Source organism: Kwoniella dejecticola, chromosome 1 (genome assembly GCF_000512565.2).
Source record: "Kwoniella dejecticola CBS 10117 chromosome 1, complete sequence".
In the NCBI taxonomy this organism is placed as follows: domain Eukaryota; kingdom Fungi; phylum Basidiomycota; class Tremellomycetes; order Tremellales; family Cryptococcaceae; genus Kwoniella; species Kwoniella dejecticola.
This window is the reverse complement of record NC_089301.1, coordinates 1,021,935-1,048,971: the sequence shown is the minus strand read 5'-3', so window position 1 is coordinate 1,048,971 and position 27,037 is coordinate 1,021,935. Positions and strand designations below refer to the sequence as shown.

Below are 27,037 nucleotides of genomic sequence, written 5' to 3'. Positions count from 1 at the left end.
CGCTTCAATACGTATATACAACCAATCAATCAATACTTTTTCAACCCAGCTCAGCTCAGCTGAGCTCGTATCGCCCAATACATTCTCGCACAACTTCCAACTGTTCCCCTACACTCGCTTTGCTCTTTACAAGTTCCGCCACCCCATCGCCCGGGCTCGCGTTCGCGTTGGTGAAGAGACCGATCAATTTGACCAAGAACGAGAAATCACATTGACCCATTAACGACAAATTCGATTTTCTCTTGGTGGTCAATTTCTCATTGAACGCCTTGAAGAATTCGTCCGATACCGTCTGAGCTCTGCGTACTACTTCCATAGGTACCCCCGCCATCTGAGCGACGTCTACACAGCCCAAGTAGATTAGCTCTGGCGTGCCTGGACTTGAAGCTGACTCGAAGGAAGGAGGTCGCAAACTCACGAGTACCATGACTGCTCTCCGCTACTCCAGGTATCAACTTGTACAGGAAGACCACCTGTTGGAGCTCGTCATCCACATGAGTTTGCATGTGCATCTTTCGTATATTCGGATGATAGCTGAAATCATCCGTCAATGAGCCGTAGTGGGTCTATCATCCCACTGATCAGCATCTGACATGTATTAGCAAATCAATGTCCAGTGCTCACCGCAAAGAAACCCAAGGGGAGGGTATGGGTAGCCAGGTGATGCAAGACTGCACCGGCAATGGCCATACCGTCGAATGTCGAAGTGCCTCGACCGAGTTCTGGGTGTGGGGAATCAGCTTGATATCGGTGATCACATAAAGAGGAGTCAACATACCATCCAGGATGACCAGTGATTTCGGCCCAGCATCTCTGAGGATCTTGGCGCATTCGTCCAATTCCACTTTAAACGTCGACGCGCTCGCAAACATGTCTAAATAGGCCCCACTTGTCAGCGAAAGCGTTGTGCTTTCCCCGGTAGAAGCGACCCACTGTCGTAAGCGCCCATTCTCGTCTGAATCCTGTCGACCGGGCTCAACGTCGCCTTGGCAGCAGGTACATAACAGCCCATCTGAGCAAGGATCACTCCCGCTGCTGTCATTCTCAACAGCGTGGATTTTCCCGCCATATTCGGTCCAGTAAGCAGAACTTGTCGAGGTTGACTGTATCCCAACTGAACATTATTCGAGATGAAGTCCGATCGCAAGCACATCGATGGGTGTCTCAATTCCTCGAAATCGATGAAGGCCGAAGAGGCTTCGATAAATTCGGGTCGGCATTTTGGCTCATCCATATCGCTTGACACCCTCGAAAGAGATACCAAACAGTCGAGCTCGGCAATCACCCTTCACATTTTATTGTGAGCGATAATTCCCCGCCATACACACACGCCAACCCACCTGACAGTCTTCAGCCAGACGTTCCGGTCCTTGTCAAACTCCGCCAAGAGCCGCTTGTAGAACTCTTTCTTGGTGATATTAGCGGTCTCCTTGGCTTCTTGGATCTCCCTGATAAGCGGCAGGGTTTGAGGCGTGTGATAGCGCGCGAAGTTCTGCATACACCGTCAGCGGGACATGATGGTCAAGGCGGCGAACCCACCTTCGTACTGCTCTGCTTCGCCCAATTATTGGGCACCTTCGTCCCCGCGGGCACTTCAACGTGGTAAATCTCTTTCAGCCCTTGATTGCTATGCCAAAAGCTGATTTCGCCCTTCCTAAAGAAGCATACACCCATCAGCGATGCCATGATAAAGAAGCGACGCGCACTGACTTCAGCTTCAGAGTCGCTTTAGCTTCATTCAGCACGGCATTCAGCTTCGAGTCCAGTCTCGCCACCTCCGCATCGGCTTCGTCGCATTCCTCATCGGCTCCGGGTGTCGGCAAGATCGAAACCGTTTTTTCTGTCATAAAGCGATCAGCCCCGTTCCCGGCGATCCGTTTCACTCACCATCTTCGTTCACTTCGTACATCGCTTGGATATGCTGCAAGTGCGTCGATAGATCGGGCAATGACCTGAGTAATCCGGCCACAGTGGGCGACTTGAACTGTTCAGCGATGCGTGCCAGCCTCCCTACGCCTTTATGTATCTTTGTGAAGCTCTAAAATGCATTCGATCAGCCTTGTTCTGTGTTCAGCGGCACTCACCCTTACAACCTCGAGGAATTTACTCTCCCTCTCGCTTCCGGCATGGATACGGGAAATCAGTCGCTGCAAGCGAGGTCAGCACAGGCCCAATTGCCGATCGACATGAGCTCACCTCGAGATCAGGCAGACCCTTGCACAGTTGCACGAAATCCTGGTGGAAATTGGTAGTCTGGTTCATCAGATCTTCCACCGCGTCGAGTCTACGAGGGATTAGTTCGACTCCACTCATCGACGAGCTCACCTCTCATTGATGGCTTGAGCATCTCGCAACGGCGAAGTGAGCCATATCCTGAACAATCGTTTGCCTATCCGACGTGATTAGCGGGGTCTTGCCGCCTTCGGGCGCACTCACCGAAAGGCGTCGTACACCTCTGCAACAGCTGCAACAACGTTCCATCCAGTCCTCCATCCCCATTGACCAGTACCTATCCCACTTCATTAGCCGCGTGTCGCACCCTAAAAATGCTCACCTCCATATGTGCCAAGGTCTGACCGTCTAGAACCAAACTCTTCCCCTCGCCGAGCGGATCATACACGTTGAAATTGCTCTGCGAGACTAGATCTTTGTCCAGTTGCAGCGATCGAAGGTAGAAGAGCAGGCCCCCCAGCGCTTCCATAGCCAGCTGATTATTCTCGTGCTGCCGTATCGCTTCGGGTACAGGTGGTTTACCCGTCGCCAGCTCGTCTTCGGCGAAAGCGAAGAAATCGCCCAGTCGATCACGCGTCTCTTGCGCCGAACAAAACTCGGACCCTTCTTTGAACGACGACCATTGCGTAGCCGACGGAAGGATGTTTCGCAGCATTCTCGTGGTGTGTACCGACAAATTGCCCTATAACCCCAGTCAGTGCTGTTGGGTACGCGGCGACATACCTTGGCGTGGACCAGTTCCTTCGGCCTTATCTGTCTGAACATCGTCTCCAGCTTCGTGCGACAGATATCGTCCTCGAATGCACTCAGTTCAAAGGAGCCAGTCGAAGCGTCCATGATACAGACTCCAAAAGCTGACGTATCGTCCACTTCCGAGACGAATTCCTAGACAATCTCGTCAGCCTTGACTGTTGCCATTTATCGACCCACCTTGATGGCCACACAATGGTTCGCCTCGTCGCTGCTCAGGAAGGTGCCATTGACGATGGTACCATTGGTAAACACATGACGGAGTTCACGGTTGACGATCCCCTCGCCGGCCGATGGCTTCTTCCCCTTGTTTCGCATTTGCATCCTATGTCGTCGTTAGCCGGGGTTCAGAAACTTCGATGTCGACTCACCCGATCGCCGTCTCGGCTTGCTCCACCACACCGACTTTGTACCCCGCCCCTAAGAACTTTTGTATCCAGTATTCCAGCGATTGCTCCGGAACACCCACCTGACCAGGTCAGCTGACACCTTGCGAAGTATCCACTCACCATTCTCATCTTGACTCTGTCCGTCAACTTGAGGTCAAACTCCTGATGCCCTATTGTCGCATCCTCCTCGTACAGCTCGTAAAATTTGCCCTTTTGGAAGAACAAGACCGTGTCGTAGTGATTCTGCTTGATCGCCCAGAATTGCGCTTCAAAAGGCGTGAAGGCCCCTTTCTGGGTAAACTTGCTTGGCGGGATGTACAAGGTACGCTTGTCGTAATCTGGGTGGTCTGGCGCATGCTTATCTCTATCCTTTGGATCTTTCAAGAAATCAAAGCATGTCTCCGAAGCCCGCTGCTGTTCCTTCGCTTCTAGTTTGGACAGTTCCGCGCGGGTCAGGAACATCGTCTCCGAGTTGTTCGATTGAGCAGATTTGCCTTTACCATTGGGCAGAGGTCGGGGTCCGGGTCGTGAGGAACTTTCTGCGACGTTCCACGAGGTAGTCGGCTTCTTGGGTACAGATGTGGGCGCAACGAACCCTTTCTTCGGGGCTGGTTTCTTCTTGATTGGCTCAGGCGATGCGGAAAAGGGTGAGGGAGAGCGAGAGATGACGGAAGCTTCGTATTCTTCCGCGGCGGCGGCTACTTCATATCAGCTTGATTCTGGATCTCCATCGACTCACCGAATGCAGCATCGTCCGCCTCGTCGAATACAAAGTCGTCCTCGTCTGACTCAGCCTTCAAGCTCTTTCTGGGTTTTCGGGCTGCACTCGGGTCAGCCAAATCCTTTCGCCCAAGCTGACTCACAAGTCTTCGTGACCATCTCTTCATCCGATGCTCCAGAGTCAGACTCGACATACATGACCTTCCTCTTTGCCCGGCGGCCCTGAACCCAGATATAAGCTCATCATTTCGACGATGCTAACAACTCACCACCTTGATAGGCGATCCATCAGCTGCAACCCCGTCTTCCTCCATCTCAATGTCATTCTCTTCGTCTGTCACCTTCTTTCCGCCCGAACTCGTCTTCGCCGATGAAGGCCCCGAATCCGGCGGTGGCGTCAGCTCATCTTCGCTTTCTACAAAGTTGTTCCTCTTCCCCAAAGCTGGACTCGAGCCTATAAGATCCTTGCCTTGCGTCGTACGGACTACCGGTGAGCTTGCTGGTCCAGCTACAGTAGCAGCCCTAGCACTTTTGCCTGTCGCAGGGGAGGACGTGGACGGTGGGCGAGGACCGGGTTTAGGCGCACCAAAGAACGAAGCTATTGAGGACTGCTTCGTGCTGCATCATAGACATCGTCAACGGGCTTCACCTCCTCGGCATGGATACATACGCTTTGGGTTGACTCGGAGTCGTCTTCGCCATCTTTCAGTCGGCTCGACTGTAGGTCAGTCTTCAAAGTTAATCTGATTAAGTCGAAAGTTGATATGACCTGACTGTCGGCCGGAATGCAATCTAATCAACCTTCTCGTCGCGACGCGGGTACGCGTTCTTGATTTTGCGATTGAAGAAGGCGTAATGTTCTCGATTGACGTGTTTCGTCGGCCGGTCGGGAGGATCCGTGGGAATGAGCTTCGAGCTATTGATCCTCAGCGTTGTATGACGATGCTGGCTCTGCGCTTTGTGACCTTGGCGTCGGACCATGCAATAAATTACGAGACTAGCGAGAACATTGGGCTTGAAGAATGTGAATGATCGGACCTCCACTTGCGTGAATCGTTCAACTGTTCCTGAATCCCAGTCCTCTTGAGACGATTTAAGCGAAACAATGCCAAATCATGGTTGACGTGTACCAGTATTTCACCGGGATTTCAGTGATTTCTGTGATTTTGCCGCGATATCACGTGATATAATCATGTTTTGGACCAGCCTCTCAGCCATGATCGCGTCTTTTTCACTTTGTCACTTGGAACATTACCTGAACACGAAACCCATTGGACGCGTCGTTTATTCCCTTCTTCCTGGATCTTACGCTATGTCATCGGACAAGTTGAGTGATCAAACATTAGTCAACTCAGCATCGCACATATATAACACCTACCTCTCTTCCAACCGAAAACATTTCTTCCCTTTTCTTTCTTCATCAATCAATCACTTAACCAGAGTATCCATCTCACATCACTTCCCATACACACAATGTCCGCCGTCGAAACACCTTCCAAGGCAGCTGCCAATGCTCTCGCCGAGTTCAACCTCAACACCCCCAAGAGGGGCGCTGAACCCACCCTCCTTTCCAAGCTCCAAGCCGTCGCCAAACCAGTCGTCGCTGAGCAAACACCCGAGGAAAAGGTAGAGGAGTACCGAACGAGATTCGTCGGTGATATCACTTGTGAGGAGAAGGATGAGCCGCTCTTGCAAGAGACCAACTCGAGATTTGTCCTCTTCCCCATCAAATACCGAGAGGTGAGCCTACCCTTTCCCTCAATTAATGCTCGCGCTGACGCCATGGTAGATTTGGCAAATGTACAAACAAGCTCAAGCTTCCTTCTGGACCGCCGAGGAGATCAACCTCGCCCCCGATCTTCACGACTGGGAGAACAAGCTCAACGACAACGAGCGATACTTCATCGAGCACGTCTTGGCCTTCTTCGCTGCTGTGAGTGACCTCACTACCTGCGCGCGCTCGACCTCGCTGACATCACCACAGTCCGACGGTATCGTGAACGAGAACTTGGTGGAACGATTCTCGGCCGAAGTACAATGTGCCGAAGCCAAGTGCTTCTACGGGTTCCAAATCATGATGTGAGTCTTGTCTTCTTCCACTTGCTGCTCTCGCTGACATCCTTGCAGGGAGAATATCCACTCCGAGACCTATTCGCTCCTCATCGACACCTACATTAAAGACCAAGAAAGACGAAACTACCTGTTCGACGCCATCGACACCATCCCCTGCATCCAAAAGAAGGCCAACTGGGCTTTGAAGTGGATCACCGACGAAAAGTCCACCTTCGCCGAACGATTGATCGCCTTCGCCGCTGTCGAAGGTATCTTCTTCTCCGGCTCCTTCGCGTCCATCTTCTGGCTCAAGAAGCGAGGTCTCATGCCCGGATTAACATTCTCCAACGAGTTGATCTCCCGAGACGAGGGTCTTCACACCGACTTTGCCTGTCTCCTGTTCACCCACCTCAGACGACGACCGCACCCAGACACCATCGCCAAGATCATCAAGGAGGCCGTCGCCATCGAGCAAGAGTTCCTCACGGATGCTTTGCCCGTCTCGCTGATCGGTATGAACGCCAAGCTCATGTGTCAATACATCGAGTTCGTCGCCGACCGTCTGTTGGTCGCCTTGGGCAACGACAAGATCTGGAACGTGTCCAACCCATTCGACTTCATGGAGATGATCTCGTTGCAAGGAAAGGCCAACTTCTTCGAATCGAGGGTATCGGCATACTCGAAATCAGGTGTCAACCAATCGGTCGGCGCCACAGCAGATCACTCAGCAGTCAAGGCTGGTTTCACCCTCGATGCTGATTTCTAAATTCTCTCCCACCCGACCCGTCCTGTATAATGTAATAAAATAGATCGGTAGATCTGCTTCATCTTTGTAATATCTTAGTATAGACTTTATTTTGTTGTCATAACCCCTCTTTCTTATGCATGCTTTTGCGGATCCAGTTGATCCTGGTCTACTCCGCTTGATCTATATAGTAATTGCCTCTTGACGAATCACATGAACATGCATGTCGCATAGGATACTATCAAAGGCATGAAGAAGCGATGTCTGAGCAGCATCACGTGACATCGTTGTCTCGATGCGTCATATCGGCCGATCTCTAACGCAGCGTTGATCCACAATCGCGAATAGCACTTCTCTGATAGAGACAGCTTGTAAAGGCGCTGTTCTATTCGTTAGTAGTAACTCCAGCCAGGATCGGAATAGGGAGGATGTTCGGCGGTTCACCCCCTTCTTGCCCTCGATCGGCATATCATAGTATACTCCGTGCACACGCCGGTCCATCGACTTTACGATCCTTCCATTCATCCTCCAGCCGATCAGCAAGGACACACGGGAACCTGAGCCATTATGATGTTTTGAGCTTGTCGAAGAACGCTACGAAGCAACAAATCAAAGCTAGGTTCTACGAGGTGAGTGCGGGTCCATGGGATGAGTCGAGGATGCGTCATCTTTTAAGGCTTTGCGCCGAGAGACCAGGCACTATGCCAATGTTGATCGCATACTGGCTTTGATCCTCGTATCGTACTCAATAAAAGCTCGACCCTTACATCCAAAATCAAACGTATGAATTCAAAGCCAGATCGATACTGACAACCGATACTCCCGCGTAGCTATCGAAACAATATCATCCTGATGCCAAAGGCGGCGACACCTCCAAATTCCACGAGATCAACGATGCCTACGCCGTCCTAGGAGACGATAGCAAAAGGTGTGTCCTGTGTCCTGTGTCTTGTGTCCCTGATCCTTACTTACCGGGCCTCACTTGATCTACTTGATGTATGCGGAAGCTTACTGATTTTTGGTTCATGTAGACGATCATACGATCTATCATTCACCCCAGCCTCCCAATCCCGTTCTTCCCCCCTTCACTCACACTCTCACGCTCACTCACATTCATCGTTCCCGCCGAGGGACCCATACCTACACAGAGCAGCTCAAGGTCCCCATCGCGCATGGACCTCCGCCCAATCTCAAGCAAGTAAAGCAGGGCACAATCCACGGACCGAAAATTACACGCCGTTCGGAAGGAAGACGCCCCCGAATTTCCAGTATTCCTACGAATACAATTTCAACTATAATCCCAATGCCAGAACCAACACAGGTACAGGTGCGACTTCGCGCGGTAGACGTAAAGGATCGCAAGAAGATGACGAGGCAGCAGCAGGTGGGGGCGGAGGGGGGATATGGAAATTCGTAGTTACGGTCGGGTTGATTTTTACTGTTATCTCGCTTGGAGGGGGGTTGACTGCGAATTCGCAGAGCGACGATGATTGGATAGGCGTGAAACCTTGCAGTGCGGGGGAGGATGAGCTGGATGAAGAGGCATAGAGCTAGAGCTCAGCCTGCTGGACTAAACATCACAACTCAGAGGACCGAGTATTTGGTCTGAACTCCAGGCATTCATTGTTCTACTACAGCATTGCAGATTGCCTAGCATCCCTTATCTGGAGTTAGCAGGAATGTTTGGACAGGTAGATCATCAATCGATCGACACATATACCCATGTAGTCGTCAGAATGACATTTGTCGGAAAGCACCATGAAATACATGATGACCTGAAATGAGCATCGTCAATCGGCTGCATGTCATCAAGTAACCGGTATTTGTCGGCGAACAAAGCGTCACTTCTGTCTGCTTTTTCTTTTTCATCTTGCTTCCTTCGTACTTTGCAAATACGACCACAACCTAAAAACGCAACGCCCATCATGCAGTCATTCTTGGGTGGAGACAAAGCAGGATCATCGAACCCGCTGAAGAAGATCAGCCAGAGGGAGGGGCAAGATAACAGTATCTTCAGAGTAAGTGCTTTATGCTACCCCTTCTCTTACCCCTCATCAGTCGGATGATGGTCCCTTTGATCACAATCACAACGAAATTGACGCTGATCGAACGAGTCTGATTTGCTCTGCAGGACCGCTTCGCTCCTACTTCCGGCTCAAGCTCATCATCTTCCGCATTCCGAGCATCACCTCAAATCCCTCATGTTCAAGGCCAATCATCGTCCAACGCTCTTCACGCTACTCCACATCCATTCAACCTCTCCCACTTATCCGCCGCTCTCGCTCAGCCCGGTCCTGCCATACACGCTCCTGGACCCGTACCGGGCTTCGAAGCGCAATGGGAGACAGCCAGATCGTCCCCCCATTCTCACTCTCCCGTGCCCTTCCAACAAGCCAGACCCCCTCCTAATCAACCGATGAGAATCGCTTCTCCTCCAGCGCCACAGCAAGTAAATTCGGGCTGGTCGAATGATTTCCAGTCATTCAACCAGTCTCAGAGTAAAGGTAAAGGACGAGCTGTCGAGCCTGTCCCTCAGAATCAAACACAGATACCTTATTCGAATGGATACTCTGGGTATCACCCTCAGCCACAGCCCCAGGTTCAATACGGTGGATACGGTGGTTATGGGGGATATCAACCTTCTTTCACACCAATGTATGGCGGTATACAGCATACACAACAACACTCGGCGCCTCAAACACACATGCAGCCTCAAATGAATCAGAAGGAGATGGATGTTCTGTTCGCCAGAGCCGAAGAAGATTACAAGGCTTCTTCGACGGTAAATGATAGCGCAGCGGACCAACAGCAAGCAAATCCGGCTGGCGTTGAAGAAGCTAAGGAGGCAGAAGTCAGAGGCGAGCCTAAAGGAGATTTTGATGCTGTTTGGGAGAGTCTCAAGCCTGAAGCAGAGAGGTTGAACAAGCTGGCAGAGTGGGAAAAGGATTTCTCCCAGGTGAGTCAGCTGCCCGATTATGACGATGGTGAGCTGACATGAATTGCACAGTTCACAAACAACGAAGACGACCTCTTTGACACGCTGAACGACAGTCTGAATCGATCAGATGTCGGGCAAGCAAATGCACAACCTCGAGCGGATACTAGCACTACGGCCATTCCGGATGGGCTGCAATTCGACCGAACGAACGGTTTCGCCGGGCTGGAGAGGGATGATGGTATCCCTCAATCTGCAGGCTACCAATTCGGTAAGTCCGCGCTACCTCAATCAGGCTCAATGCCATGCTAAACCACCCTCGACTTAGCATCGAACAATAGCCACGATTCGAGCGAATTGGCGGCGTTGTGGAATGAAGCGAATGAAATTGTCAATACTGGTGGATCACTGACCAAAGCTGGCCTGATGCTCGAATCGTTCGTGCAGAGATCGACAGCCCAAGATAGACAGAACATTGGTGTCTCAGCCACGGAGGCGTGGTCGTTACTCGGGCGGGTGCATGCGATGGACGAGAAGGAGGATCAGGCGCTGAAAGCTTTCGAAGAGGGGCGAAAGACTCTGGGTGAGGAGGGAATCAGGGGGAAAGAAAAGATTGCAGGAGAGATGTTGACTGTGAGTTCTGCCTTGAATCGCTATTGGTCAGGCCGTGCTGACCATATCCGTCCCCCGCAGAACCTGGCAATCTCCTACGTGAACGAATCACTTGACTTGGCAGCTCTGACTGTCTTGCACCAATATCTCTCCCTCGTCCACCCAAATTTTGCGGGTCAAGCACCCTCCAGATCCTCTCTCAACGACGAAAGCACTTCACCATGGGCATTGCACCAATCGATGTCTGAGCGATTCCTGAACCTAGCAAGGGACCAGTGGCAGACCAACCAGAGTGTTGATCCGGATCTTCAAGTTGGGCTAGGAACGTTGTATTACATGATGGATAATTACGAAGAGGCTAGAGGGTGCTGGACCAATGCCCTGGGAGAGAAACCTGATGTAAGCTTAAATATCCTTCGGCTATGTCAAATGCTCATGCGATTTGGTGCAGGATTACCTGCTCTGGAACCGGCTCGGGGCGACTTTGGCGAATGGAGGTAATTCCGAAGAAGCTGTCGATGCGTATCGAAGGGCGCTGGAATTGAAACCCACGTTTACAAGGGCGATCTTCAACCTCGGCGTGGCGTGTTAGTACTTCTTCTCCCCATTCTGAATTTAACTGAAATGTTTTGGTGTAGGTCTGAACATTGGAGTGTACAAGGAATCCGCCGAGCATCGTGAGTCCATCGACCGCATGAGCTGATTTGGAATCAGCTAAAGGTCATTCATCTGTAGTCCTCGCGGCCCTCTCGCTCCATTCCACTCGAACAGATGAGAACGATAGTGACGTGCTTTCATCCGATTCATGGAGTATCTGGTCGACACTCAGGAGGGCTTTGGTAGCTTTGGTAAGCCCCCGCATGTTCTTGGCTGTGAGTAAAGCTGACAGGCTGTACAGAATATGAACCAACTTGCTGGAAATGCGGAACCTGGAGCAGATCTCAACGTATTCAGACAAGCAGGATTCGAGTTCTAGATGAAGGGGAAGGATGATCACATGGAGCATGATGATTATAGATGTATATGCATCATGTCGGAAATCCTCCTCATATCGGCCTGCACTCCTTCTGCAACCACCTCAAAGCCCTTTCGTCGTCTTTCAATAACGGTCCAATCTTGTCCAGGACTTCAGCGTGGTAATCATTCAGCCATTCCTTCTCTGCCGGTGCCAATAGGCTGTGTTCCACAAGCGAGGTCTGTATCGGGCACTGCGATGACATGTACGATGAGAGGATGTTCTGCTATTGTTCAGGAGGTCGACTCACCATGGTTATCCTCTCCATGCCTAACCAGCCTTTCCCACCGAAATTCTCCCTCGTCTCCGCTCTCACGATAATATCCACGCCCTCTATACGAATGCCAAACTTCCCTTCCGCATAATACCCGGGCTCATTGGAAATCACCATCCCCTCTACCAGCGCCACCTCATTATACGCCGGTCTCTGCCCCACTCCCTGCGGTCCTTCATGTACATTCAAGAACGAGCCCAATCCATGAGACGTCGAATGCCTATAATCCAGTCCATCCTGCCAAAGCGCTTTCCTAGCTAATATATCCAAGATATACCCCGTCGTCCCCTGAGGGAAGACTGCCGTGTCTAGCGCAATATGTCCTTGGAGGACTCTCGTGAAGGCCCTTTTCTCCTCTTCTGTCGGTTGTCCGAAATGGAAAGTACGAGTAACATCCGTCGTCCCATCAAGGTACTGTGCCCCGGAGTCACAGAGGTACATCTTATTCTTATCAATCACCGCTGAACCCTCTTTCGGCGGGGCATAATGGATGATAGCGGCATTCGGACCTGTCGAAGAGATAGTTTCGAAGCTCAACCCCATAAACCACTGATTCTCTTTCCTATATTCCTCCAACTTGGTAGCCGCGTCGTACTCTGTCCACTCTTCGTCGTTACGTAGTACCTGCTCTAGCCAAGCAAAGTACCGGGCCAAGGCGACACCATCCCGGATATGCGATTGTCGGAACCCCTCGATCTCGGTCGCATTTTTCTTCGCTTTGAATTCCTCGATGATCGATCGGCGCACTTCGACATTGTCCTCGCCTACGGCTTTGGCGATTGCCCAGCTGGTTTTGCTGCCTATCAACACTTTATCCGTCTTCACCACCTTCTCCTCCTTCTCTTTGCTCTCAGGCTGGTTATCCTCCGTCTTGGCTCGTTTCGATGCGGGCTCGTCACCTTCACCGTCCATCTCCACGTCGACTGTCTCCTGTTTGACGGCCTGAGGCTGAGATCGTTCAATGATGAGTCGTTTCTGCCAGCTTCCGAGCGAGTTCCAGATCTGATTATAATCCAGCAGGGCGATACCGTTCTTGTGCAAATACTGTCGGACACTGTCGGTGAGTGAGTTGGGGGCGGCAAAGAGGGTACAATCGTCTCTAGTTAAAATAGCATATGCGAAGAATACCTGGCGAGATGTGGTCAGCTCTCAGATCCGATTGGTTTGCAATGGACTCACTGGGTTATAAGGTATATCCGATCCTCGCAGGTTGAACAGCCAAGCGATCTCGTCCAGACTACTGACGACCATCCCGGGACTACCTATCTTCCTGAGCTTGTCTCGCAGACGGCTGATCTTCGATCCGACGTTTTCGCCCGTATATCGGTCGGCGAGCTGGAAAATCTCGTTGGACGGACGAGACGGCTGAGAGCCCTCGCCTTGCCATATGATGTCGGTGAGGTTTTCGGTGATAGGCACGAGAAGAGAGTTCGTGGGGCTTGCGGCGAGGGAGGTGCAGAGAGAGGTAGATTCCGCCTGGGGGATCGTAGTTGGATCTATGCCCACTCGAGAGGATGAGGGAAGGTCCTAACTGGATCAGCATCCTCCTAGGCCATAGGACCACTCACCTTGAGCCAAGCTCCCCACGTTGGAGTCTCGGGCAGTCCAGATTTCATCAGTGTCCAGCTAGGTCACGTCAGCGTTATACCAACCAGACGGTGGTAGAATGCGCTCACCCTTCGCCGAGCTGCTTCTCCGCTTGTATCCAGTACCGTCCATCCGTCCAGCACCTCGCCTCGTCCTTGGTGATCACTGCGCACCCAGCTGATCCGGTGAATGACGTTATATAAGCTCGTCTGGCATCGCACGGTGCAAGGTATTCAGAAGCGTCTACGATTATCTCGTCAGCTCATCTCTCGGAGCTATTTGAGGACCAGCTGAGCGGCTACTCACGGGCATCTTCTGACGGCACAACACTGCCATCAAGTTCCGTCAGCTGGATACCCTCTACTTGACCTCATCAGAGTGATACAGCAGGTGGGTTCGCACTCACTATGCATCAATGTTCCTATCCTTCATCAATTCCCTCAACCTCGTCAGTCTGGCCATTGATTGTGACATGGTCGTCAAATACCGTCCAGGAAGCTGGGATGTATGCTTGCTCAGTCGTATGTTCAGTCCTAGTGAGATGCTAAATTGATACGATGACGGGCCGAGTCGCATCAGCCGGCGAGTCACTGATCGCAGTGTGAAGCCGGTATGAAGAGCGAAGGAGGAGTCTAGCGAGTGATGACCACAAGATGAACATGAGGATGATACGAGTGGGTATCAGGTGGTCAGGTCACTCGATCACTTCGGCGCGGATGGTTGCCGACCGGTCAGTTCCAACGGAAATGCGTGAGTCTACATCCATTCAGCTGAATGTTGGACCTTTCACAAACGATAACATGCATTGATGCACGATCAAGGGTGAGCAACAAGCATACGGCGAATCACAGAATATGGTCGATATCGAATGTGTTGGCTGCTACGAAGTTACAAGTATCGACTAATGCCCTGGACCAGCAATCCCGGTTCTTCGGTGCAATCTCCTTATGATCTTCGCGTAATTAGGCTCGTTCTCAGGCGTGATGTGCCCATGTCGAATCAAGAAATCGACCATGACGGCAGCTGAGGTAGGTCGGAACTCGTTCTTGTTCAGCGCCGCGAACACCTCGGAGATGCTCAGAGACTACATCCAGGTACAATGCGATACTATCAGCTGAGGCCCGTTTGCGGCGAGGAACACTTACCTGGAAAGTAGTACTTTCATCGGAGCTTTTCGGGACTTGATATCCTATAGAGTCCTCAGAAGGGAGTCGAAGGTCGTATACATAGCTAGAGGACTCATCAGCGCTGGCTCGAGCGAGCTTAAGTATGATAATTTGGCTTACTCGCAACCTGCAAATGACCAGAAGGATCATGTCAGCGAGTCAGCAGCGATATCTTCAGATCAGCAGAGTGTTAGTTCAAGACGTACCCGGCACAAGTCCACCCCATTTAGCGATCTGGAAAAGCGATACCATCCCCGTGTTTCTTGTTCGGGCAAATTAGCTTTCGTGAAATCATGATTGCCTGGCTCCAGACCCACTTCATATGCGCTTTCGTAAAGTCCTCCGTCCATCCGGCGTCTTCGTGAGCAGCAGTCACGGCAGCCTCGAAAGGGGTCTTGCCCGCTGGCACAGCTCCTGAAAGAGTCTGCAGAGGTGAGAGTCCACCCTTCGGTCAGTGGCAAAGGACATAGTTGCACGGTGATCTAGCTCACGACTGAAGTATTGAATTTCTCTCTGGATCTGCAGAAGATACCATTTGGTCTCAGCCCAATGGCGTCGTTCCGTTACGCCGAGGCTGTAGGAATGGGCACTTACTGTCCATCTTTGTCGATGTCTACGTGTTTCTGTACCCAGATCCTCACATCACCACCCTCACCTTGATGGGCTGTGAGACGCGTTTTGAGTTCAGCTCGACTCAACTTTTATCAGACGAATAGAGGAATGGTCAGACCCACCAATCAAATGGACATTAGGCACGGTGAACCCAAAGATGGGAGCGGCAGATCTTTCGATCTCCAAGACCACATTCCCAAAAGGCTTCCTGGCAGCGGCTTTAAGCTCTTTATCCTTTTGCCAGATGGCAGAGTAGGCAGACGCGTAAACTGAGATCTTCTCTCCCGTCCACTCTGTACCCACGCCCGAGAGGACATTCAGTACTGATACACAGCTTTGGAGAGACGATGCTCCAATGAAGTCGATGCTCACTCTTGAGAGCATAACCAAATTTCTTCTGATCTCTCCATCCCTCCACAAGGCGAGCCATAACCTCGAATCTACCTTCAACTCCTCTGGCATTCACCTCGTCGGAAAAGAATATAGCAAGTATTACAATCTTATAATCTTCCTTCTTCTTACCTTTACTTTTTCCCTTCTCCTTGTCATCGACCGATACATCTTTCAGATCAGACGACGCCTCTTCGATATCATCAGAAGCGGCTTTCTTCTCTCTTCGCTTTTCATCGATCTTCCGCTTCTCCGCCTTTTCCTTCTCGCTGAGCTTCTTGACGATGGAGAACATCTGAAGTCCTTTTTCACCCTTGATCTCGTTCATCAATTGGGCAGGTACGACTCCGATAGGCTCGATCCTGTTTTGAAAAATCCTTCTGGGAGAGGTATAAGGGTATTAACCTCTTCCCATTGATAGGGTGTCTCTCAGGATAAGCGGTATGGAAGTTTGGGAAATTATCAGCCTGTCTGATGATGTTCAGCAATGAAGCATTCGCTTGGGATGAACACATCTTGTTATACTCGTCGTTGTCGGCACGTCAATTGAAAGAGATGAGCTGTTTCGTTAAAGTAGTGTTGCTGATGAGAGTCAGTTGGGATGTTGCGCTGGCTTTGCGCTGTCAAACGTTTGCTTTGCTAAAAGGCAAGTGAGATTCATAAATTTTTGTGTGCGATTATGTAGCAGATCAAGCTTCCACTGATGAGTCATCGCGAGTCATGCACCTTGAAAATTTGAGACCAGCTCGAAGGAGCGCCTTGAAAGGATAGCTGATCGACAAAGCGTTGAGGGTTGTCGTGAAAAGAGGTAGTCTTCCGAACGCGTTTAGCTATGCACCGTTACTCCTTTGTCCTCTTTCTGATACTGTCATATCTAAGTATCATCAAGGCTGCTTGTTTGAACAGTTGCACCTGCAGGAAGAGGCGACTTTTGTGTGATCTTCCCCTAGAGCAGCTTGCGTCATTGCCACATGCCTGAAGCCCCAACACGCCACGTATACGGCCAACGTAGATCCGCGGCAATATCTCTTTTCGGACGAATCGAGTGAGTGGAAAACCAGGCTAAAAAGGACGCGTGTCATGTTTATTTCCCTTGGTGGATTATGGGATTTACGGCACGGAAGAGCAAAGCTAAAAACGCACCAAAGATGATGTGGCATACCGTCATTGACTCTGGGGAATTAAGACTAATGGGTTCCTTGACTCAAACCGCTTCTGCGTTAGTTCCAATTACAAAATCTCCGAAATGCGTTTTGTTGGTCATGATCGAATACGAATTCTAGATTTTTGGTCGATGCCTCACTCCACCCAGGGAGATAGAGAGGGTATATGCCTCCTGTAGACCAATATCGGCATGATCACACATGACTCACGCTACGCTGGATGTAGATCTCGCTTCTCGTGCAGTGGTGATCGCGAAGAGGTACGTTACCATACTTAGTCTCGAGACTTCCGCATGATGCTACGATCTTCAGTCAGGTCAAGCCTTCCTTCCTTTCTTTCTCTCGTTCATGGTTGTGATGCAGTCCAAGTGAAGAAAGGCCGAAGACGCCACTCGGATGCTGGTGATGTTCGAAATGATCCATGATTGATCCCTTTAACCCGCCTGATCAGACTCCAGGGCTTGAGTCTGACCCTTTGGGTTTATTCTCCGAAAACAGCGCAAAAGCCTAAAACCACTAGAAACAAGACAAGACGTACGTATCGGCTAACGTAGTCTTCATAATCACGGTGGGACCTGACGATAAAAAAAAAACGAAATCGATCCCCACATTTGTTTTTCTCTGACTTTGAAACCCTTAAAAATACACTAATTCTGACCTGGAGACCCTTAAACGATTACAAAGAAGCAACTAAAAGACCTAAGAGCTGGGCAGTACCAAAATCCCAATCTACTCACCAACTGGGAGTCTCACCGTCTCACGATTACAACAACCCCTTGTCTGTCATCTTCGTTCTTTTCCCCTTTCCCCTTTATTTCCCTTGAGTTCTGTTGATTCTGCCATCGTCATCATCATCCTTATCGTCTTCTTCGTCACTTCCTTTTGCTCACGCCAATAACGTTCGCGACTGACACCTGGACCCCGAGATACCCTCGTGCGGAGTAAGACACGCGCGTGGTCAATCGACATCCCCGGATTTCTTGGCTTCCATCGCATCTCACGCTCTCGCAAGCATCGTGAAACGTCTGCAACAGTCCTTGTCTGAGCTAGGTCCGGTCTCTGGTGTGAGTCCGCGCATTTGAGATGCGTTTGATCTGCAGAGCAGATCTGAAACGATGATCTGGTGATGTTGATGGAATTAATTGCTGATTGTCTGTGTGTTTCTCTGATGCAACCCTCCTTTTCTCGGCCATCTACTCCTGCTCCATCCGAACCTGACTCTCATGGCCGAACCGACCGACTGTTGTTCGCTTCGACGAATATCCCGGATTGATCGCAATATTCCTGGCCCTGCCATCAATCACGCCGGCCATCATTGTAAACACGCTTTGACGTTTTGGTTTCATGCGCTAATCCACAGCCTCGATCAAGGATACGTGCTCTGCGCCCATCAGCCGGTTCGAGAATAACACAGGCTGGACTAGTAGCGCACCATCACAATTAGCCTTTCTTGGTACCTTCCTTTGACGGTCAGAGTCAAGCTAAGCCATCAAAAACATCAGGGAAAGGGACAGACAGATTGAATCATTCCCATCACTCATCGTCAACATCACCCATCAAATTGTCGTCAAAGCGCACTTTGGCAAGATCAAAGGAATAGAAGGGGAAAAAGGGGGTTAGAATCATAACACCCATCCCCACTCACCAACACGCTCAGTACAACAGAACCCATCTTTCTCTTCATCTCTCCATCTTTGCGCGATATCGACAACGAGTAGATTGATAACTTCGAAGGGTTGTCGCAGATACCTACACGTGAGTCGATCATTTCCTTTGAGATCAGCGTTCATGATCCCCATCACACCTCTTTTCTGCCCCAAGTCTTCGAAATTTCCATTCCGTCATCCCCAGTCTTCTCCCTCCGTTCTTCGCTGCGCTGGTTCGAGGAGACGGACTGTCGGAACATTACTGTTGGAGTCGGTCGTCTTAGAGGCAGATGAACTTCGCGAAGCACACCCAATAGTGTCGGAGGAGAAAGGATACATGTCATCGCGAAGGTGGAAGACCATTATTTTGGTCGACTCGCATCATCACATATAAGGGGTCGATCTTGCCACCGCATCTCGTTATCTCCCAACACATAACCCATCGCTTACATGAATGATGCGACCGCTAGTGAACAGACCTCTGATACGGCCAGCGGCAGCGATGCCTGACGCAAGGATGTCTCACCATCACCACCACTCACACTCTTCCCATGGGTACCCCTCTCACGGCCCTCCTACCGGTTACCCACCTTCTTCGTCTCACTCGCCATACCCGCAGAGCGGACATCACCATCACCATTCTTCGAGACACGTGTCGAATGGACCGCCCGCATCGGTCGTGGTCGGTGGACCCCCTCATCCTCCTCCCATGACCATGTCAGGTCCGCCTCCCGATGCTGTGGGCCCTCCTCCAGTGGCCATCAGCAACGGACATGGTCATCTAGCGGGTCCAGGTGGACCCATAAGCCCGGCAGCCAGGGCAGCCAAGGAGAAGATGGACAATCTGTTGGCGCAACTGGCCAATGCTAACGAGAACACCTGGATGCTGATTGGTAAGCCTCCGCCTTCCCTGCTGAAACCACGCGCTGACGGTTTATGCTGCAGGCGCCGTGGCAGAGGGAATGAACAATCCAGATCGTGCTTTGACAGCGTTCGAAAACGCACTCAGACACAACCCGTCTTCCGTCTTGGGCTTGAACGCCGTGGCCTCGATCGCTCGCAGCCGAGATAATTTCGACAAGGCGATCGAGTATTTCCAGAGGATCCTTAACATCAATCAGGAGAACGGAGAAGTCTGGGGTTCAATGGGTGAGTAAAACTACGCTTGAATCCTGCTAACGCGATCTCCAGGCCACTGCTTGTTGATGAAGGACGATCTTCCGAAAGCATACACGGCGTACCAGCAGGCTTTATACCATCTGCCGAACCCAAAGGTGAGCACTGCACAGCGCTGAACGAAGCTGACTTTGTAGGAACCCAAATTATGGTACGGCATAGGCATCCTGTACGACCGATATGGCTCGTTTGAACATGCCGAAGAAGCGTTCTCAAGCGTGCTCAAGATGGATCCTAGTGAGTTGTCACGCCTTGGAGCTCATGCTGACGACCGGAAAAGACTTTGAAAAGGCCAATGAGATCTACTTCCGTCTCGGCATCATATACAAACATCAGCGCAAATTCCCAGCCTCCCTTGATGTGCGTCATCCATCTAACTTACGCAGCTTTAACTAACCCACCGTAGTGCTTTAAATACATTCTCAGCAACCCGCCGAGACCCCTTACCACCTGGGATATTTGGTTCCAGCTCGGTCACGTATACGAACAAGATCGAGATTACGAAGCCGCTCGTGATGCATACATGCGAGTCTTGAGCCACCAACCCGATCATGCCAAGGTGCTTCAACAGCTTGGATGGCTTCACCACCAACCCGGAGCACCATTCGCAGATCAAGACCAGGCTGTTGCCTACCTCACCAAGAGTCTCGAGACGGGTAAGTCTTGCGCCCTCATTACAGACTATTCACTGACACTCGACATAGACGGGACCGACGCACAGAGCTGGTATCTGCTGGGCCGAGCGTTCATGGCAGGTCAACGCTACAACAAGGCATACGAGGCGTACCAACAAGCTGTCTACCGAGACGGACGGAACCCTACTTTCTGGTGCTCAATCGGTGTGCTCTACTATCAAATCAACCAATACCGAGACGCTCTCGACGCGTACTCCCGAGCCATCCGACTCAACCCCTACATCAGCGAAGTATGGTATAACTTGGGCAGTCTGTATGAATCTTGCAACAACCAGATCACCGATGCCATCGACGCCTACTCGAGAGCAGCCGAACTGGATCCAGGAAACGCAATCATCAAGCAGCGACTCAATATACTCCAGACCCATGGCAACGCTCAGCTTCCTCCGGCTCCTGGACCCGTTGACGTTCACCCATCCCAATACTCGGCCACGCCTACGGGTCAACATCCCGCCGGTGCTTCTCCCGGCCAATCTCCACACGGTCCACCTAGTCAATTACCACCACCCGCAGACGCTTCTGCCGCAGCCGCCGCCGCCGGACGGGACCTGCCACCACCGCCTCCAGGAAGCGAATTTGGCCGACCACAATCGCCTGGACCATTCAGAGGTGGACCTGTGCCGCCTCCCCTGGCGCTTGTCGACGAAAGCCGAGGCTCAATGTCTAGACACGCTCCCTTGGCACCGATCGAAACTGGAAGACCCGAACGTGGGGCTGAGCCCCCGCATTTCAATGGGGCTAGTGGCGGTAACGGAAGATTTGATCCTCCAACTAGACACATGGATGGACCTCCTTCGCCTCGTCGAAGAGATCCGTTTGGGAACGGTCCGCCTCCTGCTCAGCCAAACCATTCCGGTTACCCACCTTCCTATCGGGGCGGCGACCGAGAACGCGAGGAATGGGAAAGAAGTCGACGCGGAGGCCCCGGTGCCGGTGGACCGATCGGACCGTCGCCAAGAATGCAGGATCGAGCTCTTCATCCCAACTCTGACCCCAGAAGGCAGCCTTCGCCACGGCTCCCGCCCGACTTCCGAGGGAACGAATACCCTCCCCGGGGTGGAGAACCCCCGTACCCCTCTGCATATCCTTACGATCATCATTATCACCATCGAGGATCGTTTGGTGCTGATCCTCGATATGATCCCAAGCGCGAAGACCGAAGGTACGAGGAGAATGGTTCCGCTAGACATGGCTCGGTCACGCGAGATCTGCGTGTGGAGGAGAACATCCGGGTTCCTAGTCCCGCCCCATCTACCGGTAGTAAAGCTGGATCCAAACGAAGAAGTGCGGATGACAAGTCTGGCGGTAGTGCGAAACGAGCGAAAGACGACAAGCCTCCAAGCAAGAAATCCAGCGGGGACAGTGGCAAGAAGGAGAAGATCAAAGGCGGACTCGGTGCCAAGTTGGATGATGCAGACAGCCGAGGCGTGTCACCTCGACCGCCCACGAACGCTAGTAGCCCTTCTGCGTCGGTCAGAAGTACACCACAGCAGACCCCACAAAAGGCTGTTCCATCTAGGACAGTGGATGAAGGTGAGCCCGGTATCTTCTTTGCGGTCACGTGCTAATGCTTCTTCATAGACTACGACGAAGGGGCCGCCGATGCTCTGATGACGCTACACGGCGATCGACCACCCACAAGCAAAGACAGCAGTGTCCGCAATGGCTCACCCACCTCTCCCACTGCACCTTCAGGACTCGGTGCCAAGCGATTGGATCCGCCTTCACCCGCCTCACCCCCAGCTGAGACCAACAAGAAGCCCAAGGGAGAGAAATCGTCTTCACCGCCTGCTCCAGCCGCCAAGCGCACCATCATCGAGGTTCTGAATACCCCGTCCATCGGCTCGCCCTTACCTCGATCCACGCCTGCTGTTGAAGAGAAGACCGGGCCGGTCGAGAAGAAACCCGAGGAATCGGTCGAGGAGGCGGTGGCGGCGGTAGAAGCCCCACCTGCAAAGTCGCCCACTCCTGCTCCGCCTGCGAAATCGCCCACACCTGCTGCGGTCGCGAAATCGCCTTCACCCGCTCCAGCTGCCAAGTCGCCCACTCCTGCTCCGCCTCCACCTGCTGAACCGGAGAAAGAGCAGGAAAAAGAAAGCTCCAGACCACCTACACCGCCTCTCCCATCCCCGCCAAAAGCCAAATCGCCTGAAGCACCTGTCTCGGAACAAGCAAAGAGCGTAGATGCCGATGTTGAGATGGGCGAGCCCGAGACCGTGACTGAAACCCCGGTCAATGGCGAGCCGAAGGCGGACGATGTCGCTAAACCGACACTGGAGGCTGAGGAGGAAGGCGAAGTGAAAGAAAACGAGACGGACGAAGTCAAGAAGAGTACAGAAGTAGAAGTTTAGATTCGTCATGTAAAGGGGAAAAGCTACAGTTGCAAAGTGTATATATCTTGATTCCGGCGTATCTAGAGGGTTAAAGTAAAATGCGTATGAAGTATCTGATAAATGGTGCATAATCGGCTCTAGAGATACCTGCTCTTGATCAGACCGCCCCACGACCTTGCTACGTAATCTACAAAATTAGCTACGTCCCCCATGTTCTCCTCTGACCGTTCGAGGCTCGATAATATCGACTTGTATCTCTCCAAGTTGGTGTCCAGCGCCGCTAGAGATTTATCGAGATATGGATTCATGGTAGTTGTACTGCCGACGGGATAAGGTTGTAACAAGGCTGATTCTATCAAACGATCATACTCAGCTGTGGCGTCTATGTGACGATCGGGTCACTTACCACTAGCCAAATACACTATGGATAAACCTATTCTCTTGGTGTACCATTCGGGCTGTGTTATATCAGCAAGTTTCGTATGCGTATCAACAGGTCGAGATATTAGACTTACACCAGGTCCGGTAGGCTCATTCCAATATCCCCTCCTCACTGAACCTTGCACCTTCCCCTTCTGCTCATTGAGGAACAACGCTTCGTCCGCTATCCTCCATGCGTAACTTAGTGGTCCGAGTGGATTGATAGATGACAAAGGGATTCTGTGGCCTGTCGCATTTGTCATTTGATCCAATATCGATGAAGCAGAAGTCGGTGTGGGTGGATTGGAAGGTTGTAGGGCTGGAGGAACGTATGATGGAGGGATCTTGACGGTGGATAATAGGGTGCGGAGGATCGGGATAGATGGGAGAGGGATAGAGGGTGTTGATGAGGGTGTGGTCAAATTCGCATACGCCTGTAGATTCATGTCACAATATCGGTGATAAGAGTTAGTGCATGATATAAAGCTGGTGATGTTTGACTGTAGCTCTCGCTCACCTCAACAAGATGTTCTCCGACTCCCGCGCTATATGTGATACGCCTCTTCAACACATCCCCTAGATCCTCCTTAGTCTCCTTTGAACTGCTCATGGCCCTCAACCCTTCTTCCTGCCATGCATCGACCAATGCCCTGGAAGGCGCGACGGATCCATTACCAAAAATTGTATCTATCACTCCATCTGAGTTGGACACCTGCGGCTTGAGTGAGCGGAGCGCTTGCGAGAGGGTTGAGCGGGTGAAGGAATGGGTGGGGAGGAGAGGTAATGCCGAAGAGAGGATCTGTTGACGAAGAGCCATTTTCGGGCAGATCTTGCTATGATTACTGGTTCGATGGGTCCTTGGGAGATCTTGAGCGTCTCACCATGAGATGCATGTACTTGATGGGCTATACTGAGAGATGAACCTCTCGTGCATGATATATGTTGACGATCGGAAACGTTCGAAGCTAGACCATCTCTTGCACAATTCCTTCGGAAACTAACGATTAACCGAAAAAAGTTGGAAAGTTGGAATTGTCCATTTCTTTCTCTTTTCCGTCTGTTTGCTTCATCCTCACCTCAAGTCTATCCTACCTGGAAGCATCAGCATGTCGCTGGTGCGCACAAGGGTGCTGAGTAGCTTCCGAGGCTGTCCGCGATGCGTGGTAACAAGTCGCTCACTGCCGACGCTACTCTCGAGAGGGGGTGTTCGACGGAACTCGACAATAACACCTAGGGAGATCAAGCCGTATCTACCTAAGGCTGGACCAAAGGCGCATCACGGTGAGTCGGCATTCAGAACGTGACTCTGAATATATTTCAGCTCATCTTCGGGCTGTATAGGCCCACGAGCGAAGATCACGCATGAAATACAGGACTTGTCTCCGGGCTTAGAGGGACAGAAAGTCGTCGTTGCCGGATGGCTTTTCTCGCAGCGGTGAGCTCATACCTTTGCGAATTGATACTATACTAACACATCACTGATAACCTCCGCATAGACGAGCATCCGAGAACCTGCATTTCTTCACCCTCCGATCCTCTTCGCATTCGGTACAGCTTGTATCCCGCTCGAAAGACACCTCGCACGATGCGATGACCTGGCCATTGGAGAGTGTAGTTTTGGTCGAGGGAATTGTGAAAAGCAGGAAACAAAAAGCCAAGAGTAGCTCTGCACCTGTGGACGAGATAGAGATCGATCTATCGAAAGTCACCTTGCTGAATCCTGCCGAGGCTCAATTGCCATTTTATCCGAACCGACCTGAGGTTGTGAGCAACCCAATTCATTGATTGTCTATGCGACGCGCACTGATCTAGGAGGTCCCCAGGCGAATGAAGATTTACGAAATCAACATCGATATCTAGATCTGCGGCGAGCGGAACTCGCGGACAACCTCAAAACGAGGAGTAAAGTAGCTCATATCGTACGGAACTACCTACACGATAACGGTGTGTATCCGAACATCGCATCATTCCTGCAAAATTGCTAAAAATCTATGGTGTAGGTTTCACCGAAGTCGAAACCCCAATCCTCCTAAACTCATCTCCCGAAGGCGCACGAGAATTCCTCGTTCCCACTCGATCCCTTTCCTCTGACGGCTCACCCACATTCTACGCTTTACCCCAATCACCCCAACAACCTAAACAGCTGCTCATTGCCTCCGGCGCCATACCGAGATACTACCAAATTGCGAAATGCTTCAGAGACGAGGACGGTCGGAAAGACCGACAGCCCGAGTTCACTCAGATCGATCTTGAGATGGCGTTCGTTGATGGGTCTGCCCCGCGGACGGGGAAAGACGGTATGCGGTCGACGTGGAATATCGGTGGATCGCAGATCCGCGAGATCATCGAGGGGCTGGTCAAGAAGATCTGGAAGGATATCAAGGGTGTTGACTTGGAAGGATGGTTCAGAGTCATGCCCTATGATGTGGCCATGGACGTGGTGAGTCCGCTACACTATTGCTTGGTGACCTTTGTATGTGCTCATCAGCATGACTTGTAGTATGGCTCAGACAAGCCCGATACGCGGTTCGAGATGTATGTGAGTGAGCTCCTATCTGACGAGCGGAGTTTGTGAAGCTGATGCCCAACCTAGACACTGCCAATAGGATACTACCCCACGTTGTCCGATGCTTCCCTTGATAAGGTCCTACTTGACCAATCACCCTCAACGGTCGAATTCATGATTGTCCCTGCACGTCAAGCTGAAGGGCTAGACATCCCATCTTTGGCCCGAAGCAGTCAATCGGTGAGTGAATCCATCTCAACATTGACACTGGTCTGACCCGTTGCTTTCAGATCGACTATGTCAAGATCACAGACAAGAACATATATACATGGCAGAACGAATCGGTTTTGACCGCTCCAATAGGGCTAGAACAAGACAGGAGTCTGCCTGTCGGTGTGAAGCCTGGAGATGTAGTCTGGGTCTCCAGGCGAAAGAAGATTGCCGAGGTGAGTCTCGGTGTAGCGCGAGAACTTTAAGAACCTGGCTGATAAATGCTTTTAGGGCGGCTGGACACATCTTGGTAGATTACGAGTGCAGATATCCGAGATTCTCATGTCTAAAGGTATGCCCTCTCCCTTTCCTTGAGCTGGATCGTTTCGCTAACTTGGCATCACTGCTCAGGTCTGATCGACTTACCGGCTAATCCGCATTTCCTGTGGATCACCCAATTCCCCTTATTCACCATGGCCGACGAGGACAAGATTCACCTTTCCAAGGGCCGGTATTCGTCGACACACCACCCGTTCACTGCTCCGATGTTCGAGGATCTGGAGGATTTGAAGAAAGGTAAAGTGGACGGAGTGCGGGGTCAGCATTATGATTTGGTCTTGAACGGCCAAGAGATTGGCGGTGGGAGTGTCAGGATACATGATGCGGAGTTGCAAGAATGGGTGATGAAGGAGGTCTTGCAAGTGGGTCTGGCAATCCAATATACCGACACAGCTTTATCGCCTAGCGCTTTGAAATGGACTGACGAACCTCTGCTTGGGTGTGCCGTTTAGCTCGACGATCAGGAGATAGGTCGATTCGATCATCTGCTTAAAGCCTTACGGTGCGGTGCGCCGCCACACGGAGGTATCGCATTAGGTGAGTGAACTCGCTGCATACCATACAATACATACCGTTTGAAAATCTGCGTTGTCCTAGCCGTGTCAAGTTGAGACAGGCTGAGTTTGAGCTGACTGATCACGTGTGATACCTAATCAGGCTTCGACCGCTTAGTGGCGATATTGACAGGGTCGAAGTCGATAAGGGAGGTGATAGCATTCCCGAAATCAGGAACCTCAGGCTCGGATCCTGTATTCCGATCGCCTTCTGTATCGTCGGATGAAGTATTGCGGGAATACGGCTTGACTTCGCTGAGATCAGTCAAGGAAGGGAAGGCAAAGAAGAAGGTAGAAGAAGTGCAAGTGGAGACGGTCCAAGGGAAAGTCGTTGTTGAAGAGGAAGAACAACGAGGTGGGCAAGATCATCAGGTCAGCAGAAAAGAAGTGACGGAGGAGGAAGAGAAGAAGGAGGAACATGTTGAGATTGATGAGAAAGAGGAGATAACGAAGAAGTAATGCAGGCCATAGATGATAGATAGACTCAGAAATTAGGTATTTCAGATCGGATTTGAA

At 51.4% G+C, this 27,037-nt stretch overlaps 10 protein-coding genes across 10 annotated transcripts; 5 read left to right on the top strand and 5 right to left on the bottom strand.

Annotated features, from left to right (window-relative positions):
• Positions 1–55: 55 nt before the first annotated feature.
• On the bottom strand, positions 56–2,262 carry I303_100395 (uncharacterized protein; the record flags this gene model as incomplete). The annotated part of the gene is made up of 11 exons (XM_065968104.1): positions 56–342; positions 419–566; positions 625–722; positions 779–874; positions 934–1,286; positions 1,341–1,492; positions 1,540–1,654; positions 1,711–1,840; positions 1,888–2,038; positions 2,085–2,147; positions 2,197–2,262. 11 exons carry the CDS (start codon positions 2,260–2,262, stop codon positions 56–58), a joined length of 1,659 nt encoding a protein of 552 aa, XP_065824176.1.
• A 59-nt stretch (positions 2,263–2,321) lies between these two features.
• Positions 2,322–4,793, bottom strand: I303_100394 (uncharacterized protein; the record flags this gene model as incomplete). Its single annotated transcript, XM_065968103.1, has 11 exons — positions 2,322–2,389; positions 2,437–2,509; positions 2,555–2,914; positions 2,956–3,117; positions 3,163–3,307; positions 3,354–3,436; positions 3,492–4,054; positions 4,111–4,191; positions 4,235–4,313; positions 4,361–4,709; positions 4,762–4,793. The coding sequence occupies 11 exons, from the start codon at positions 4,791–4,793 to the stop codon at positions 2,322–2,324; spliced, it is 1,995 nt and encodes a 664-aa protein (XP_065824175.1).
• Positions 4,794–5,564: 771 nt separating this feature from the next.
• I303_100393 (uncharacterized protein) lies at positions 5,565–6,909 on the top strand (the record flags this gene model as incomplete). The annotated part of the gene is made up of 4 exons (XM_018403764.1): positions 5,565–5,831; positions 5,881–6,024; positions 6,076–6,170; positions 6,219–6,909. 4 exons carry the CDS (start codon positions 5,565–5,567, stop codon positions 6,907–6,909), a joined length of 1,197 nt encoding a protein of 398 aa, XP_018266418.1.
• A 407-nt stretch (positions 6,910–7,316) lies between these two features.
• Positions 7,317–8,436, top strand: I303_100392 (uncharacterized protein; the record flags this gene model as incomplete). The annotated part of the gene is made up of 3 exons (XM_018403763.1): positions 7,317–7,517; positions 7,719–7,816; positions 7,920–8,436. The coding sequence occupies 3 exons, from the start codon at positions 7,317–7,319 to the stop codon at positions 8,434–8,436; spliced, it is 816 nt and encodes a 271-aa protein (XP_018266417.1).
• Positions 8,437–8,813: 377 nt separating this feature from the next.
• On the top strand, positions 8,814–11,411 carry I303_100391 (uncharacterized protein; the record flags this gene model as incomplete). Its single annotated transcript, XM_018403762.1, has 9 exons — positions 8,814–8,906; positions 9,020–9,844; positions 9,896–10,094; positions 10,152–10,456; positions 10,517–10,834; positions 10,887–11,022; positions 11,074–11,112; positions 11,171–11,283; positions 11,334–11,411. The coding sequence occupies 9 exons, from the start codon at positions 8,814–8,816 to the stop codon at positions 11,409–11,411; spliced, it is 2,106 nt and encodes a 701-aa protein (XP_018266416.1).
• Positions 11,412–11,481: 70 nt separating this feature from the next.
• Positions 11,482–13,785, bottom strand: I303_100390 (uncharacterized protein; the record flags this gene model as incomplete). Its single annotated transcript, XM_065968102.1, has 7 exons — positions 11,482–11,643; positions 11,701–12,852; positions 12,904–13,200; positions 13,293–13,350; positions 13,401–13,554; positions 13,618–13,640; positions 13,718–13,785. The coding sequence occupies 7 exons, from the start codon at positions 13,783–13,785 to the stop codon at positions 11,482–11,484; spliced, it is 1,914 nt and encodes a 637-aa protein (XP_065824174.1).
• A 427-nt stretch (positions 13,786–14,212) lies between these two features.
• On the bottom strand, positions 14,213–15,994 carry I303_100389 (uncharacterized protein; the record flags this gene model as incomplete). The annotated part of the gene is made up of 10 exons (XM_065968101.1): positions 14,213–14,395; positions 14,457–14,541; positions 14,598–14,604; positions 14,684–14,739; positions 14,795–14,901; positions 14,969–14,996; positions 15,072–15,141; positions 15,212–15,382; positions 15,462–15,841; positions 15,885–15,994. 10 exons carry the CDS (start codon positions 15,992–15,994, stop codon positions 14,213–14,215), a joined length of 1,197 nt encoding a protein of 398 aa, XP_065824173.1.
• Positions 15,995–18,790: 2,796 nt separating this feature from the next.
• I303_100388 (uncharacterized protein) lies at positions 18,791–22,510 on the top strand (the record flags this gene model as incomplete). Its single annotated transcript, XM_065968100.1, has 8 exons — positions 18,791–19,181; positions 19,234–19,437; positions 19,480–19,562; positions 19,692–19,701; positions 19,745–19,824; positions 19,871–20,120; positions 20,169–21,692; positions 21,741–22,510. 8 exons carry the CDS (start codon positions 18,791–18,793, stop codon positions 22,508–22,510), a joined length of 3,312 nt encoding a protein of 1,103 aa, XP_065824172.1.
• Positions 22,511–22,629: 119 nt separating this feature from the next.
• I303_100387 (uncharacterized protein) lies at positions 22,630–23,729 on the bottom strand (the record flags this gene model as incomplete). The annotated part of the gene is made up of 4 exons (XM_018403758.1): positions 22,630–22,844; positions 22,899–22,950; positions 23,008–23,346; positions 23,430–23,729. The coding sequence occupies 4 exons, from the start codon at positions 23,727–23,729 to the stop codon at positions 22,630–22,632; spliced, it is 906 nt and encodes a 301-aa protein (XP_018266412.1).
• Positions 23,730–24,018: 289 nt separating this feature from the next.
• I303_100386 (aspartate-tRNA ligase) lies at positions 24,019–26,980 on the top strand (the record flags this gene model as incomplete). The annotated part of the gene is made up of 12 exons (XM_018403757.1): positions 24,019–24,193; positions 24,254–24,347; positions 24,409–24,676; positions 24,736–24,856; positions 24,913–25,352; positions 25,413–25,451; positions 25,506–25,658; positions 25,709–25,864; positions 25,920–25,980; positions 26,040–26,329; positions 26,420–26,504; positions 26,625–26,980. The coding sequence occupies 12 exons, from the start codon at positions 24,019–24,021 to the stop codon at positions 26,978–26,980; spliced, it is 2,238 nt and encodes a 745-aa protein (XP_018266411.1).
• Between the last annotated feature and the right edge of the window lie 57 nt (positions 26,981–27,037).